This window comes from Glandiceps talaboti, chromosome 9 (genome assembly GCF_964340395.1).
Source record: "Glandiceps talaboti chromosome 9, keGlaTala1.1, whole genome shotgun sequence".
Taxonomy (NCBI): domain Eukaryota; kingdom Metazoa; phylum Hemichordata; class Enteropneusta; family Spengelidae; genus Glandiceps; species Glandiceps talaboti.
The window spans coordinates 24027437-24045824 of record NC_135557.1 but is presented as its reverse complement, the minus strand read 5'-3'; the positions used below and the strand labels follow the sequence as shown (position 1 = coordinate 24045824).

The window sequence follows — 18388 nt, the reverse complement described above, 5'->3', positions numbered from 1 at the left end:
ATTTGGAACATTATTTTTAATAAAGATTGTTTTCTGTCAGAAGTTTGAGATGTTTGGAACGATGAACTGTAGCTTTGGAATTGAGTTTAATACCGGTACTTGTATTGTTATTGAAAGAGATAAATTCAGCATGAATGGGCAGGATATTGTACGGTGGTACATGTACGTAACCTCAAGTGTTCCTCCAAAGAGTTGTTAGTGATATAAATCTTGTAATCTTAGGTTTGCCACAGAATCACCCTAAAAGTTTAGAACTGTAAAAAACAAAATTGTTACTATGACAATAGTTTGTGATGTTTTCATCTTTTTCTTGACAGGCTCATCTACTTGGTGTCTTTGAGAATGTCAATGAGGTAGAATTCCATGAAAAAGACTATGATAGAATAATAGCAGTTATATCAAGGGAAGGAGAAACTATTCCGGTGAGGATCTCACATATTCCTTTTTCTTTAACAAAAGTCTTTTTCAAACAATGCATTTAAGACTGTATGTTTTTGACATAAAAAGTAAGAAAAAGTAGTAGTCCATTGGAAAGAAAACTCTGCATCTAAAGTTAGTGTTTCTACAGTTCCACAGAGAGATGCAATCATGTTAATTCCACATATAACATTTTATGCACTTCTACTAAAAAATTTCATTTTGTAATGTTTCCCTGGAAGAACCATGTTTTAAATTATCACAAACCAGTGTTGGCCAGGAATTGAAGTAATTATAAGCTTGCTGTAATTGGCCAATGTTCGTCATGTGACTCAATACAACAGTTCTGTTGAAGTGATACACAATACTAGACTGAAATAAATTCTCAGTACCTTAAACAAAACACTTGAAATGGAAATGTCATGCCACAGTTACAAATTTCCCTGCAGGATCTGACTGAGTTGTTATCACAACAACTCATAACTTCTGTACAGTGTTTTGAACACATTTCTGTATTTATAAAGTGATTGAAATGGAATTCTCAACTGATATATACTGTCTTTGCAGCTGGAGACTCCTGTGATTGCCAAGGGTAATGTAGAATCCTGGCTTGGTGAATTACTCGGTGAACAACAGAGAAGTTTGCACAGTGTTATCAAACAAGCTTCAAGAGCTATCAATGACTCCTCATTTGAATTACTCGGTTTTCTGAATGGCTACCCAGCACAGGTAAGAATACCAGTATCATAATGTACTGCTAGCTTAATATTTTGTGTTATTGGTGTCAGTAGAAAGAAATGTTTATTACATATTCCAAAAAAGTGAAAGATGATGATGATGATGATGATGATGATGATGATGATGATGATGAAGATGATGATGATGATGATGATGATGATGATGATGATGATGGTGGTGGTGGTGATGATGATGATGATGGTGGTGATGATCATGATGATCATGATGGTGGTGGTGGTATTGGTGGCGGTGGTGATTCACAAAGTAGTGTTGTACTATTGCTGGTGGTCAAAATTAGGATAAGAAAGATGGTGAGATTTTCAGAAAATAATGGAAACTAAAAATGTTGATGGTGATGATAAATTATTGAAACTAGGATTGGATAGGGACGCATTTCTAAGTATACAATATCAGATGTACAAAGGTGTTGTTAGCTTGAAGCACTACACATTGTATGATTGAGAAAATATTTGAAGATTAGAATGAGAAAAGCACTCAGCATTCTGAAATATAGAATTGTCTCATCACCTACATGTAGGATGAAAGCAAATAACGACTGTGTTTTACTTAGGTTGGCTTACTTGGGATTCAAATGTTATGGACCAGAGATGCAGAGGAAGCCCTTGGCAATGCTAGATATGACAAGAAGATTATGCCAGTGACAAATGTCAAGTTTTTGGAATTGCTGAATAGATTGATTGAACAAACTACTCATGATTTGACTAAGTTTGAACGTGTCAAATATGAGACACTTGTCACCATCCATGTACATCAGAGAGATATTTTTGATGATTTGGTGAGTAGAACTTAGTAGTTTAGTAGCGTAGTGAACTAATATTATTGTTACGCACCATGTGATACAGTACTTAAGATTTGACTAAATTAGAACATGACAAATATGAGACACTTGTCACCATTCATGTACATCAGAGAGATATTTTTGATGATTTGGTGAGTAGAACTTAGTAGTTTAGTAGCGTAATGAACTATTGTACATACCATGTGATACAGTATTGTTGTATACACTATCATTGTAGTCATGCCTGGCAACTGACATAATATGTTACATTTTACTAATTTGCAAAAGTTTTCAGCTATAGTGGCTCAATCATCTGACTGTTCAGAATATCAAGTGCATAGCAGAGTTTGGATACTCAAAGTTTCGTTACGAAGATGGTGCATCGTGTGATGAACACTTGAGAAGAGAAATTGCACCCAAACAGGAAGTCACTGTGAGGGCCTATTTTCTAATTACTTGTCACTATGTAACAGGTACTCCAGACAACACATGTAATTTTACTTAAAAGTAGGTGATTCTCATAATTTGTAGTAGTTGTGTAAGTACAAGCAAGTCTTTGATATCTTCATTTGTTTTTATCTTTGTACAGGTCCGTATGCACATAAAGACTCCCAATGACTTTGAATGGTTGAAACAAGCCAGGTTTTACTTTAAGGATGATACAGATCATTGTATTGTGTCTATCACTGATGTGGACTTCATCTATCAGAATGAATTCTTAGGTTGTACTGACCGTCTTGTCATCACACCTCTTACTGACAGGTAAATACAATTATGTGAAAGAGTGGTTTTGCAGTATAAAATTACATATAAGCAAATTTTGTTGTCATGCGTACTATACAGTCAATGTTATGCTGTTACTTTACATGACAATCTTTACATTGTACTCAATTAAAACTTGTTGTCATTTCACACTTATGTTAGATGTTACATCACCTTGGCACAAGCCTTGGGAATGAGTATGGGAGGTGCCCCTGCTGGTCCAGCTGGAACTGGTAAGACTGAGACAACCAAAGATATGGGTAAAGCACTGGGTAAATATGTTGTTGTCTTCAACTGCTCCGATCAGATGGATTTCCGTGGTCTTGGACGTATCTATAAAGGTAAAATGTGTGGATGTGTATTCCTCAAGTTGCTCTGATTTGCATGCACTTTTGTCTTGAAAGATAGCTTGAATGTAAAGTTAATTTAGCGTGTAGGCAAAAAAAAAAACCCACAAAAAACCCATCCACTTGAAACAAATACCGGTATACTGTTGTGAAACTTTTGCAGGGTAGTGACTAATAATGCTGTGTACATGCAGTACTACAAGTATTAAAAAAAAAAAGCCAAATTGTTAAAAGTAGGATGATGCAATAATGTCTGTTTTTCTAAGAGTAGATTAAAAAAACTGATCTGATGTTATTAATAAGAGAGTAGCACCTAGCCATCATCCCAAGCACAAGCTGTCTGTCACTGTAGAAGGATATCAGCATGTGGCTGACATGTTGGAAATACAACAACTTTAAATTTACCAAAGACATACATACTTGATGTTTACTTTTCAAACCCATTATTCTTTATGTCCATGTCTCCTATCTGGTGTATTAACTTTGTAGTTTGACAAATAGTAGCCTTTACTACAAACTTTTTTTTAAATGTCATACAGGTCTTGCCCAGTCTGGTAGTTGGGGTTGTTTTGATGAATTCAATCGTATTGAACTGCCTGTGTTGTCAGTGGCTGCCCAGCAAATTGCTATTGTGCTTGTTGCCAAGAAGGAACGCAAGACTGAATTCATTTTTACTGATGGTGATGTAGTATCTCTAAATCCAGAGTTTGGTCTCTTTATCACTATGGTAAGACTTATAATTCACATACTTTCTGCATGTGCAATTATGTGTTTTCTCTACTGGGATGTGTTTACTACTGAATAAAAGTGATGTACACATGTACTTGTATGTGAAGAGTTATGTAATGTAAATTGTTACAAGTGTAATAATTTATGAAGGCAATATACCTCAATCAGTCCTGCATGTGTGGAGCTGAAAATAGGTGACTGATTGTATCTTTGTATTTATTTTGTGTCCATAAAGAATCCTGGTTATGCTGGTCGTCAAGAACTACCTGAGAACTTAAAGATACAGTTCCGAACTGTTGCCATGATGGTACCAGACAGACAGATCATCATGAGAGTAAAACTTGCCAGCTGTGGTTTCCAAGACAACATCATCCTTGCTCAGAAGTTTTACACTTTGTACAAACTTTGTGAAGAACAGCTAACCAAGCAGGTAATTAATGAATTTTATGATTATTTGTACAACTTTGCCATTTCAGATAAATGCATGTAATACTAACAGAACCCCATGCCACTTGAGTTCCAGTGTGGGTATGGGTATTTTGAATTTGTTCTTGCAGTGTTTTCTGCTGAACTTTCACTCACTATTCTCATGAAAGTACGGCTGCAGAGACCACTGCAAGCAATCATGCAAATACACTGAGTATACTCCACTTGCACTCCTGTCATGGTGTTCTATCATATTTTTGTTAATTCCAGGTCCATTATGACTTTGGTCTGAGAAATATCTTGTCTGTACTGCGTACACTTGGAGCTAATAAACGTGCCAGACCAGAAGACACAGAAAACACTATTGTGATGAGAGTTCTTCGTGATATGAATTTGTCTAAACTGGTAAGTGTGATGCTATATTTAAGTGTTGGCATTTTGTCAAATGGAAAAAAACACAAGTAGTTACATGATTTATATAAGATTTCAATAAAATTTGTAGGTAGGTAATTTGTAGGTGTGGTATTTGCACTGCAGTGCAATACCGAAAACATTAATTTGCATATTACCTGTATGCAAATGAAATGGAGATGTCGCATGGTATCATTTTTATGGAAATTTGTTGTTTCAGATAAACATATTATGTAATGATAACAGAACCCCATACCGCATGAGTGCCTGTATGGGTACTAAGGGGTATTTACATTCGTGCTTGAAGTATTTCCAGCTGCACTTTCACTCACTATACTCGTGCAAATACCTGAGTACGCGACATTTGCACTCGCACATCATGGCGTTCTGCCATATAATGAATCTATAGAAATTTTACTAGGTCTCTCTCTCTCTCTCTCTCTCTCTCCATTGTCTGTTCAAAACCTTGAGAACTTTCATACAATAGTAGATACATATACTGATGACTAAGCTATGATTATGAATGGAAAAATTTGCTATGTGGAACATAAACTTGTGAAAAGTTATCCAAATGAAAGTTTCCTGGATGTTTTATCCTTTTTTTTCACAGGTTGATGAAGATGAGCCATTGTTTTTGAGTTTGATTAGTGATTTATTCCCTGGCATCCAACTAGATAGTGCTTCTTATGATGAATTACAGAATGCTCTTTCGTTTCAAATAGAAGAAGCTGGCCTTGTTAATCATCCTGCCTGGAATCTCAAACTTGTACAGGTAAGGGGTGATGACACAATGTTACACAAGCTTGATAAGTGAACTTTGTTTGGTTAGGGAATGGGGGTGGGGGTGTGTTCTCATGTCAATGTGATTTTCTCACTTTCAACCACATTTCAAAACCTTTCATGCCTTCAGTAATAAAACCTTCTGTATTTCCTGGTGAGATGTTGATAAAAATTTACTTCTAATGTGAGATACAGTGGCAGTGCTGGATTTCTGGTAGTATTTTGATGTGTTTACCATCATCTCAGTAAACAGGTTCATAAGGTTGGAACTTCATGTTTACCATCATGTTTTTTGTGTTAGAAAACTTGGTCAAATAGCGATATTATCTGTTATTCACTACAATTTTGTCGTCTTCACCACATTTGTAGGAAACACCATGTGTACATCACAGTATGATGATTCTGGGCATTATTTATGCTGGGAAATCCTACATTGTTCGCCAATAACATAATTTCTTGTTCTTTTTCACCAAACAGCTGTATGAAACACAACGTGTACGTCATGGTATGATGACACTGGGTCCTAGTGGTGCCGGGAAGTCCTGCTGTATTCACATCTTGATGAAAGCCATGGGAGATTGTGGTGACCCACACAAAGAAATGAAAATGAACCCTAAAGCTATCACAGCTCCTCAGATGTTTGGCAGATTAGATGTAGCCACCAATGATTGGACTGATGGTATCTTTTCTACTCTCTGGAGAAAAACTCTCAAAGCCAAGAAAGGTAAAAGTCCTTACTGTACTGTGCAGAATTGTAGATTAGAAGTGTTTGAAACTGTAAATAGTGTGATTGTCAAAAAACAAGTTTATACCCTTGCCGAATTTGGGTGCACCCCTAAAGCAACTGGAAGAACACACCCCAGATTCACTTTAGGTGGCACCCACAAGACACCCCTACACCCAAAACCACCTAAAATTGATCCCTTTTGGTGTATTATGGGTACACTGTAGTAATCAGCTTTATGTGCAAGTAGGTCAAAGGAGAATTCTTCTAAAAACTATTTCTATGGCATGTTATTTTCATGGTCAAAAGACTATGACAAAATATTACTTGTACCTGCTATTTCTATGGTATGTGATTTTCATGGTCAAAAGACTATGACAAAATATTACTTGTACCTGCTGTAGTACTTTGGAAATGCATACAAATTGTATTTTTATGTAGTTTTGTCTAAATTTTGAATAACAGTGGTTCATGTTTGTTCACAGCGTTTGAGATTGCAAAATAACTTCATTATCCATGAGATCAAAAAATTGTGTTCATGTTCACAGCGTTTTAGATTGCAAAATAACTTCATTATCCATGAGATCAAAAAATTGTGTTCATGTTCACAGCATTTTAGATTGCAAAATAACTTCATTATCCATGAGATCAAAAAATTGTGTTTATGTTTGTTCACAACGTTTTAGATTGCAAAATAACTTCATTATCCATAAGATCAAAAAATTGTGCGACCAATCAAAATTTAAATAACTTTATAATATGCAAATCTCCAGAGATGTAGATGGCATCCACATCATCTTTTAGAATGACAGGAAACTAGCACATACGTTTAGTAAATACAGTGAGATATGCTAGTTGAACATATCAGTGATTTTATATGATAACTTCCTCTTATTAATTCCTGTAGGTGAACACATATGGTTGGTATTGGATGGGCCTGTAGATGCTATCTGGATTGAAAACTTGAACAGTGTACTGGATGATAACAAGACACTAACCTTAGCTAATGGTGACCGTATCCCCATGGCACCAAACTGTAAGATTGTCTTTGAAGTACATAATATTGACAATGCCTCACCTGCTACAGTCTCAAGAAATGGTATGGTCTTCATGAGTTCTTCAGTGCTTGACTGGCGACCAATACTTGGGGTATGTTATTTATTATTACATGCAGATTTAGCTGAAGTTGTGAGGAAAGTGAAATAGACTTCATGTATGCAGATTTACTTCAACTTTGATTTACCTACAGTAGCAATAAGTTGATAGGCTTCCAGAAAATTTTAACAAAAACTTATATGTATCACTTTAAATTTTTCCTTTGGTGAACTCAGATGAACAGTATTAAAGTGTGTTCTCTGTTCTGTATTCCTTGAGAAAAGTTAAAAAAATAGATAAAGGTGTGAAAATTCCATGTAATAAAATTTATTACATGGAATTTTCACACCTTTTTAATGTATTTTCAATTTAGTGTTTGGAACAAAAATTTAGTTTTATACACGTAGGTTCTCTTCTCCCACTTTTGATTGGGGAACAGACATGTGACCAACAAATTATTGTTGTCTTTCTGCTGTATCTGAACCGGATCTGACAGAATTATCCGATTCAAGAGTGGAAGAAGAGACTTTTTGTTAAACTTTAAAGCTTAATATGATATGAATGTTGTCACATTTATCAACAGGGTTGGTTAAATTCACGTCCTCCCCAAGAAGCTGATATATTACAAGGTCTATTTGATAAGATTTTTGAAGAGCTCTACAACTGCATTATTAATTCACTCAACCCTAAAATGGTAGTCTTGCAGTGTAACTATATCAGACAGGTAATTGTCTATATCAAGTTTAAATGTCAACTTTCTGTAACAACGCACATTCCACAGACAGTCCACACATACCAAATTTATTGTAAAAAATCACCAGCTGCTCGATATCATGGTTTTTCAAAGAGCAATTGCTGTGATGTTCATTGTATGCATTCAAATTTGACAATAACCTCCAGTTCGGGGGCCTTTTATCATTACAGAATCAAGTCATTAGCTAAGGAAGTGGGGTTTCTTATCTTTCTTATCACTGAATAATGTTTGTTGGCAATATTTACAAATGTGATAAAGCACTATTACATAACACATCAGGCAAAGCTAAGCTCAGTATCTAAAGGCATGTTCATATTGCTTTTTTCGTGGTTTTTTTTCTCCGGCGTAAATAGGTGAGAACGATTAGTAAACAGAGGGGATCAGCTGTATGTGTTCACACACACAATGTGACACCATTATCCGCCGGCGTAAACGATAAGTTCAACGATAAGTGCATAGTGCGATCATTGTAAACAACATGAGTTGTAGAGACTGCCTTGTGTTGTTTATTGCTGTGTACGTTCATGCGTTCGAGAAATAAGCGAAGATGTCTTCTCAGATCTCATGCATGTTAACAATTTCACTCGTCGTCGCGTCGTGATGCCCAGTTTAACTTTTATTTCGACAAGCCACGCAACACGCTCGACGTTGACATGTCGACCAACGTGAATTCATGTGTTTTCTATTCGTACAAATTCTGAATTCAGTCACACCAGTTGTTACCTCTTTCGCTGTTGTGGACCATGGGTGTATTACTATTAGCGAGGGACATGTTGTATGGTTTTTCTCTACTCCCGTTTGCCCCTGACATTAAACGTCTCTTCTCAAATAATGGTAGTTTGTCGACATAGTACAGCCATGGTTCTACTTCCATGGTACAGCAAATAGCCTACACGGCGGAGAACCACCGCCGGTTTCAGTATGAGTAAACGGCAAATAACTAATTTCTTTTCTCCGGCTAGTAAGCCAGGTAGGAGTGATGGAAATGGTGAACAACCCGCTAATGAAAAAAATAATATCGCAACGAGACCGCAGGCAAATTCTGCCTTCCGAAATACTTTCCACGCAAGGCCTTTCGTTGTTATGGCGGCAAATTTGCACTTCCGTATGTGATCTGTGCACTGTGTGCATGTCTGTAGTACTGTACATGTAACAATATCAGTATTTATCAAATCTCGTATCGTCTTTACTTTAATTTATTTGAACTGAACAATCTTCAGAGGAATAAGTGTGGCGTAGACATTCACTGGTAAAAAAGTCAAAAATGATTCACGCAATAGTCAACTTCCAAACACTTACGGCACTCAGTGGTGAAATGACCCAATATATGTTATCAATTTCACATCGCACATCAGTCGTCTGCTATGAAATATTTCAGTAAACCAAACGAAAAAAAAATCCTACCGAACACTAATTGTACGTAATTACGTGATGTTGAGAACTAGCTGCATTTATTTGCAGATTAATTACGTGACACCATCTGACTTGCACATGTAAAACGGGACGGGTTCCCCCAGTCACCCCATTACTTTTCCGAGTACATTCACATTCAGTCTCAGTAAAAAACTTCAAGATGGAAATATCGTAAAATTAAAACCCGAGGACAAGTACCTAAAACGTAGACATCAATAGCAACTTTTACACAAACCATATATTCACAGATACATGTACCTCCAATGCTCACAGCGTTTGAACTTATATGGCTGTGATGCTCATATGTCGGCCAAAATGTACCGTTAAAACTTATAATCGGGAGTTAATACAAAGGAAATCCACAAAATCTGAAGAGAATATTTACGCAAATTACTGTGCTATCTCGGCAACAACTTCTTTGATAGCAGTTTCCGTAAATACGGTGGCGAAGACATCGTGTGCTAAACATAAGGTATCTTTTCAGATCGTAACGAAAACGTATCTCACACGTGTTAAATTTTGGGCAATATGTGGTGGTTGAATAGCAAATTAACGAGTCTTGTTCTCCTAATAATATTTCGCGTAAGTTTGGCTCTGCAATTCGACAGGAAAACCTAAAAGTAGCAACATTTTGAAACGGCGTTTTCACTGTGACCTCGGCCATTTGCGTTACCGTTGGAGAAATTGTAGCGATTGCTTCCAGTCAAACATCGGAACGGAAAAAGGTACAAAAACAGAGGAAAGAACCCCAAAATCACAGTACACGCTACAGTTATTGCAGTTAGTATAAGACATAGTTTGAGTGAACCACATAAATGTTACATGGGAGGATGATTCATTGAAGGGATGATGTGGTGTGGTACATCAATAATAATAACAATATTTATGATTCGTTGCCGACTTCAATGTTTTTTTTAATACATTGGTGGTTCTGAATAAAGATTAGCAAGCTTACCAAAGTGTGATAGTAAAGATGAGTATATAAATACAAACGTGTTTATGCCAACTTATAACCAGTACATGAAATGGTTTCTTCCGGACAAAGTTTTATGACTTCACCCATGGTGCTACACACCACTATCCTAATAAACAAGAAAGGCCTAAGTACGCGGCGACATCAGTTTACAATACATGTATGAACATGTGGCTCGGTAATTGTCGATCGAACTCTCAATATTGCGCACTAATTAGCTGGCAACATGGTAATTTGCTGACCGGGGAAATTAGTGCGATGACTGCAATACACCGATTGAGGGCGCTTACACCGGCGTAAAGCGTTCACACCTACAACTGAGTACAAGCTAATCCTTTCCTCCGGAGGATCTCCGGAGCTGAATCAACCAAAACCTCCGCAGTAAAATAATCCACAGATTCTCCGGAGTCGACCATTCACACACGCAAATTACCTCCGGAGTTAATTTAAGTCACTGATTCTCCGGAGGATAGGTCCTAGTGTGAACGGAGTATAAGTGTGAAGCCCCAATGTCATATCAGTTATCAGTTTTACTGACCCATTATCAGTGACATTGCAAATAGCTTTAGAGATGCAAACAATTTTTATGACACCAGACTTGTTGGCTCACCAAGTCGGGGAAAGTTGCACTTGAACTGCTAATGCAAAGAATCCGTCATGTATCTCGCTCTCTCTCTCTCTCTCTTCTTCTCCCCCCCCCCCCCACACCATTTATGAAGACTTGGTCTATTGACTATTCCATGTATTTATGATCCGATTCGATTTATAGTTTTATACACTGTAATTGTCAAAACTTTCAGAATCTACAGCTTTCTCAATTGTCTCAAACTTACCATTGGATATACAGCAATCATCAAATCTGAACACTTTCAAGAATAAACTTTAACTTATAACAGACATATATTCAAAAAAGCATTGTGTGTACATTGACCACTATTTGTGCCATTCAACAGTACTTTGGTCCTGGAGTCTGCCGCATTATTGAAATTGTTGATTGATTGATTGATTGATTGATTGATTGATTGATTGATTGATTGACTGAATCGTGTTCTCATGTTGTATATATGTAGGCTACAGATTTGTTGCAAGGCTTGATTCCTAGCAAGGAAGAAGCTGGAGTTCTATCAGCAAGTCATCTTGAAAAGTTGTTTATCTTTGCCTTGATGTGGAGTCTAGGAGCTCTTCTTGAATTGGAGGACAGAGCTAGAATGGAGCAGTTTATAATTGAACATGAGAGTTGTTTAGATCTACCAAAGATACCAGAAGACAGTGGTTATACTATCTTTGAATATGTAGTAAGAGCTGATGGTATGTAGAAAGTTGTGTTCACTACATCTCAATCTTATGACAAGTCAACTACAGTTAGAATGATGTAGGCTTGGTGTTTCACTCATGGGACATTGCATTACAGCTAAAATGATGGTAGGCTTGGTGTTTCACTCATGGGACATTACAACTAAAATGATGTAGGCTTGGTGTTTCACTCATGGGACGTTACAGCTCAAATGATGTTTGCACTAACTTGATGAGAAAATTATTATATCCACCTTGCCAAGGCAATGCTATCACCCACCTGTAAAATCCACCACAAGGAACAACAGTTATAGATTTAGTTTGTATCTAGATGTATCATTTTATACATTTTCACAGGTGAATGGGAGCATTGGTCTAACAGAGTACAAGAATACATCTATCCATCAGACTGTGTCCCTGAATATTCTAATATCCTGGTACCCAATGTGGACAATGTGAGGAGTAACTTTCTGATACACACCATATCACAGCAAAGCAAGGTCAGTGGCTAAGTTTTCTGTGAGAGATGATAACTTTATGAGTGTTATATGGATTCCAGATAACAGGAAAGTATTAGTCTGTAGAACTTTGAACCTATTGTTTGAATCCATGGTGTTGGATTACCAGTAGAGTCATATCGATTATTTTTACCAGTTTTCTTTTGTTTAGGACCTACTTTTTCTATTGCTAAGCCAGAAAATGTTTCACATCCAAAATCTTCAAAGTTTGGAGTTGTTATTCACTTGTTAAGTTCTCAAGGGGAAATGTCCAACTTAAAAAAAAAAATTTCCCGGTATCAAGCAGCCAAAAGTGTTCACTTAACTGTCTCTGAATCACAGACATTCACTCAGTTTATCATCCACACAAAAGAAGACAGTTTTTTTAGTGTTTTATTTTTAAGTATGAAAGTATGAGAAAGATCTGTTGGTTGAGAATGGAGATGTGATAGAGAATGTAATTTGCTGACTTAAACTAAGGCTAGCTTCCGGGCAGACCAGACGATATTACTGTGATAGCACATATTTCAGCAAACTTTCACAGGAGGTGTATTCTGACAGACATTTCGTTTTGTGGTGGAAGCAATATTTTTCAAAAATAAAAATACTTAAAATAAAGATAAAAAAACACCAAATAAATAAAATCCTGCCTACGTACCCTATTTTCAGAGGCCATGTTGGAAACACACAATTTATTTATAATTTTTTTTCGCCTCACACAACAAGATTACATTGCAAGTTATATATTTTGTAGGCCGTGCTACTTATTGGAGAACAAGGTACAGCCAAGACTGTTATGATCAAAGGCTATATGCTGAAGTATGATCCAGACGTACATATGAGTAAAAGCTTTAACTTTTCATCAGCAAGTACTCCAATGATGTTTCAGGTAATACTAAATAGATCATTTTTTTTAAGTGTAATCTCTTTGGTATTCATTGTAAGCTATCATTTTCTTCATGTAAAAAATGGTATATCAAAATCCGACAAAACAATGTCCACATTCATGTTTACTCGAAGCTTGCATGTGTACATGCACTGTCCACATGCGAGTCCACTCAAAGACACCCGACAGCAGAATGAGATTTAAACTAATTTTCAGATTATAGACTGAACTGAAACCTAAATTTTATGTACCATTTTCAAAATTTAAGTAATTTTGTTTCTTATCTGATAATTCTTGAACTTTAATACTGATAGTTATTATACTTGCTTATTCTTATTTCTGATTTTCTCTCTCTTTCTCTCTCTCTCTCTCTCTCTCTCTCTCTCTCTCTCTCTCTCTCTCTCTCAACACATTTAGTACTTACTTTGTTAAACTGAAATCAGTTTTAACTTTGTTATTACAGCGTACTATAGAGAGCTATGTAGACAAACGAATGGGTAGTACGTATGGTCCTCCAGCTGGTAGGAGAATGTCAGTGTTTGTGGACGATATTAATATGCCTATTATCAATGAATGGGGTGATCAGGTATGTTTTTATATTCAGAAATTCTTCTTTGTTGGTCATCCAGTATGCTTTTGTTCCAACCACAAACTTGAAAATTGTTAACTTAAATTTTCAACACCATACTTCAGTCTTTGTCAGCAGATTGACTCATTATTCAGAACATGTGACCCTTACCCTAGATATGGCTCATGTATTTGTAGTATTTAGTTTCGCTCTACTGGACATTTAGTGCTTTGAAAGAAAATCATTTCGCAATTACTTAAATAAATTTTATCATTTTTATTATAATAAAATATGAAGTATAGAAATAAAGCATTTCTGTGGATGTAGTAATAATTGGATCTTTCATTGGCTTTCAATGTTCTGGGAGCAACCCTTCTGAGAGCTGCACAGTAGTGAAAGTGTTCGCACACTGCTGAAAGTGTAGGAAATCTATGCTGTAGACATAACCAATGACTGATGTTTCCCTTCTTACAGGTAACCAATGAGATAGTACGTCAAATGATGGAGATGAACGGAATGTACAGTCTGGACAAACCTGGTGACTTCACCACTATTGTTGACATACAGTTTTTAGCTGCCATGATTCACCCTGGTGGTGGAAGAAATGATATCCCAGAACGACTTAAAAGACAATTTAATACCTTTAATTGTACCCTGCCTTCAAATGCTTCAATTGATAAGATCTTTGGTAGGTAGTATTTATAATATTTATTAAGTATTCAGATATGTGTTGAAAAAATAAACAGTTGAAAAGAAGTGTGTAAGTGCATGCACTTTGATTCAATATTATATCTGAAATGATGAAATATAGTTAATGTATTATTCATTTGCTCATGGTGCTGTCAATGATCATGAGTTTAATTTGGCTTCCATGGTTTGATATGAAAATGAACCCATTGTGTGCATACTACATGTACAACTCGTAATGAAAAATAATGTGCAGTGTACAGTGAAGTACAATGGACATATACAGTTGGGGAGTTCTTCTTTAATATTATGGCAGAGAAATGTTTTGCAAGGGAATGTTTAAGTTTAAAGTTAAGATATCAGTGACCACAATAACATTTTAAAAAAATTCATGTTTTGACAGGTATCATTGGATGTGGATATTTCTGTCCAGAACGCTTTGCTGCTGATGTTGTAGAGTTAACCAAGGAACTAGTGCCAGCTACCAGAATGTTGTGGCAAGCAGTCAAGGTGAGAAAGCTTATATAAGGTGTTACTGCAGATTGGTTTATCCTAAGAATAGGTGTTGACTTCTGGAGATCTCCAACAATTAAAATGGTGGATTGGAACACTACTTAGGCAAACGAAATAAGATTGTGTGTTTCCAATAACCCGACTGACCCTAGATGTTTTTAAACAAAAAGATAAGAAACTCTCTCTTCTTGACCTTCATGCGTGCCTGTTTTCTTTCCCCAGTAATTTCAACTGCCTATAATAAACTGAGTGAATGTGTTCAATCTGTGTAATGTCTGTCTCTTTTTAGATAAAAATGTTGCCAACTCCAGCTAAGTTCCATTACATCTTTAACTTGAGAGATTTGTCTCGTATCTGGCAAGGTATGCTAACAATCAAAGGTGACGAGTGTAACACTAAGGACACACTTCTACTTCTGTGGAAGCATGAATGTACAAGAGTTATTGCTGACAGGTAAGGAAAATATAGTGTAGCTTCCTGACAGGGACCATATTCCATACTACAATGTACTCGTCACTATCCCAGTCTAGTCAAGGCCCTGATGAAAGGCATTCATTATGGTTCAATCCCATGGTGAGCGAAGCGCGAACGGCGCTTGTCAGTAGTAATTCATGACAAATTAATGGGCTTTTGTCATTAATATTCATTTTTACAACTGTTTTGATGATGTCCAATGTCCAACAAGGACAACACCTCCAGTTGTTTAAACTAGAATCACATGGGATCGTGGGACATGGGAATGTTTACACCGCTTTACAATAATGCATAGATAGAAATAAAATAGAAGTATCAAAAATCTACCAATCCATAACGTGACAGTCCAATACTCGAAGTAGTTTCTCACAAATTAAAGAAATAGTTTGAATGTCTGAATACTAAATAGGGATAGTCCAATCTAGAATATACCAAATATGATGGCATTTGTTACACTATACAAAAATTAGATTCACCAATGCCGAAGACAAAGATTGGTTTACTAACGCTGTGGTGAGGACATCAAGAGACGCTGTGGGTGATGAGTGTGCAACTATTGTGCAAACCAATGAACCCTACTTTGTTGACTTCCTACGAGATCCACCAGAACCCACTGGAGATGAACCTGAGGATGCTGATCTAGATGCACCCAAAATATATGAACTGGTTAGTCAGAATGTTTCTATATAGCTTTATTCCTCACTCAAAGTGACCAAAATTCGTCAAAACAAGACAATGATATGTCACGTGTAAACTGTGCAGTATGTTTTTGAAATTTTGAAAATTATTCAGTTATTCATAGGAAATATAAATGTTTTGAAAAAGAAAGTAACTGAATAAGCCTTTCTGTTTTTTTAGTGATGTGAATATTTTGACAAGTTTTTACAATACTTTGAACTGCTTGAGAGGGACACAATGCTACAATACCGGGGCCTATAACCATCACTTGCAATTGACCGAACTCGTAACTGGTATCTAGACATAACATGAGTGATTCAATGATGTAAGATGTCGAGGAAACTCGTAATATGCAGTTGACTGTTCTAGCAATGCCACACAACAATTGCAATGTCATAGAAGGCATGCATTTGACATTAACATTATACTATAATAATAGTTTACTCAAGGTTTTAGTGAAAGTATTTTTACTTGTCAAAAAGCTTACTTGTGCCACTTTAAACAGAACTATCCTATTGTGTTGTTTGTGATTTTGTTTCTACAATAGGTACCTGGCTTGGGCTTTTTGGCTGATAAGTTACAGTTATACATGGCTATGTACAATGATACTATTAGAGGTGCTAGCATGGATTTGGTGTTCTTTAAGGATGCCATGGTGCATCTAGTTAAGGTAAATTTGTTTGTAACATCTACATAATTATACTATTCTCTCTTTGTCGTATGTCATTTTTTGCAGTTTTGAAAGTACAGTGTATTTGCACTGCAGCTGAACTCATGGCTTTTTCCTCATATGACCAGAGAGTATTGTATGAATTTAATGTAGAATGCTCCGTGGCGATGCATGCTTCTCAAAATTATTCTGTTACTTAATTTGCTCAAAGCCATTCACAGTTCCAATCAAGGGAAAAAAAAACTAGCAGTCACCATGATAATAACCTTTGAAGTAGAGGTCAAATTGATAGCAAAATTAAGCCATTATTAGAGGATGCAATATGGCCTCTAAATACTGTATATATCTTCATGTGAAAATAGAAGATGTTAATTTCCTGAAAACAAGAGAGGACCCCAAAACTCAAAGGAACCAGAAGCAAGCCTTATAATAGGATGACGAAGTTTGGAGAGATACTAAGAAAGATCTTTTTTAGGTTGCAGTGACATTAGTCTCCACGGCATATTCAACCTTAACACATGCGTTATTGCGTAAGACTGAAAGTGATTATTGAGTGGGACGTCACTCACATGTAACAACAAAAAGTTCAGGATGGTTCTAATATCCACTTCATGCCTATTTATTAAATTGTTTCTAGATATCCCGCATTATCCGTACACCACGTGGTAACAGCTTACTTGTTGGCGTAGGTGGATCAGGTAAACAATCTCTGACTAGATTAGCATCATTTGTTGCTGGTTACAAGATATTCCAGATAACACTCACCAGGTATGTATACTGTGCATAGATATCTACTTTCAAACTTTTAAAGTTATTGAATTATGTGAAGTTTTCACTTTGTCACTGTCTGCCATTGTATAGTAATTTCCAGTAGTATAATAACTGAGAATTTAGGGCCACTCTAACGACATACCTCCTATTTCACTAGTTTTAAGGTAAATTAAGCCTTATATTAGGGATTTCAGTCACGTGACTTTTTTTTCGGACACAGTGTGAAACGACACGTCTTACCTCAGATTTTCCTCATTGAAGTGCATTTAACTCAAAAACCATTTTGATTTGCATTTGAAATATTAGTTATAAATAAATAACCAAATTACTATAATTTGATAGTAATTGAACCGGTAATAACGAAGTTACAGCGCGACAAAGTGCAAACTTGATCGAAAATTACGGCCGTATGCGCGGTCGCCCTTCGATCGTGTACACTATTTTTTCAACATGACCTCTCGACCTCTGTTCACTATTTCCCGCCTACGCGTCACTGAACTGGACCATACCATAACACATTTGAAAGAGGGGTGAATAGGCTATTGTTCGATGTGTAAAGTGAAAAAATCGGTTGAGAATTTAAAAAATGGCTTCAAAAACCAAACTTTTTGAACGTTTTTTGTCAATAATATTTGTTTACTTTAACTTCCTTAGCCCAAATTTATGAAAATATGTTATTGATAAGTAATTTTCAAATGATTATTTGGCCCCTTCGTATGGGAAAGTTAGGCGTAGCGCCCGATTTGAAAATGGTCTCGCTACTGCTTGTTTACATCCGGGAACTGTAGCTGAAACGACATGATTTTGAGAAGGTTGGAGAAGTGGCGACGATCTCAACTTGTGCGAAATTTGCAGGTAGGACGTATTTTCAAATCATACTTAAGCGTAAATTTAAATGTTAACACAATAAAGAAGTCGTATATGATGTTTTTATGTGTCATGAAACCTTGGAAATTGTTGAAACTCAATGATTTTGTTCGAAA

General features: G+C 36.2%; 1 protein-coding gene across 1 annotated transcript in view; it reads left to right on the top strand.

Annotated features, from left to right (window-relative positions):
* The window catches only part of LOC144440009 (dynein axonemal heavy chain 8-like), a 103768-nt gene that overhangs the window by 34614 nt on the left and 50766 nt on the right, over positions 1-18388 (top strand). Inside the window, exons 35-56 of the mRNA XM_078129238.1 lie at positions 318-422; positions 985-1146; positions 1727-1951; positions 2544-2716; positions 2879-3057; positions 3603-3790; positions 4028-4222; positions 4489-4623; positions 5240-5401; positions 5887-6133; positions 7041-7282; positions 7812-7952; positions 11439-11676; positions 12019-12161; positions 12913-13047; positions 13508-13630; positions 14087-14300; positions 14703-14809; positions 15102-15265; positions 15757-15952; positions 16512-16634; positions 17272-17402. Of these exons, the coding sequence (XP_077985364.1) occupies positions 318-422; positions 985-1146; positions 1727-1951; positions 2544-2716; positions 2879-3057; positions 3603-3790; positions 4028-4222; positions 4489-4623; positions 5240-5401; positions 5887-6133; positions 7041-7282; positions 7812-7952; positions 11439-11676; positions 12019-12161; positions 12913-13047; positions 13508-13630; positions 14087-14300; positions 14703-14809; positions 15102-15265; positions 15757-15952; positions 16512-16634; positions 17272-17402 (3728 nt within the window). The remainder of the gene's footprint in view (positions 1-317; positions 423-984; positions 1147-1726; positions 1952-2543; positions 2717-2878; positions 3058-3602; positions 3791-4027; positions 4223-4488; positions 4624-5239; positions 5402-5886; positions 6134-7040; positions 7283-7811; positions 7953-11438; positions 11677-12018; positions 12162-12912; positions 13048-13507; positions 13631-14086; positions 14301-14702; positions 14810-15101; positions 15266-15756; positions 15953-16511; positions 16635-17271; positions 17403-18388) is intronic.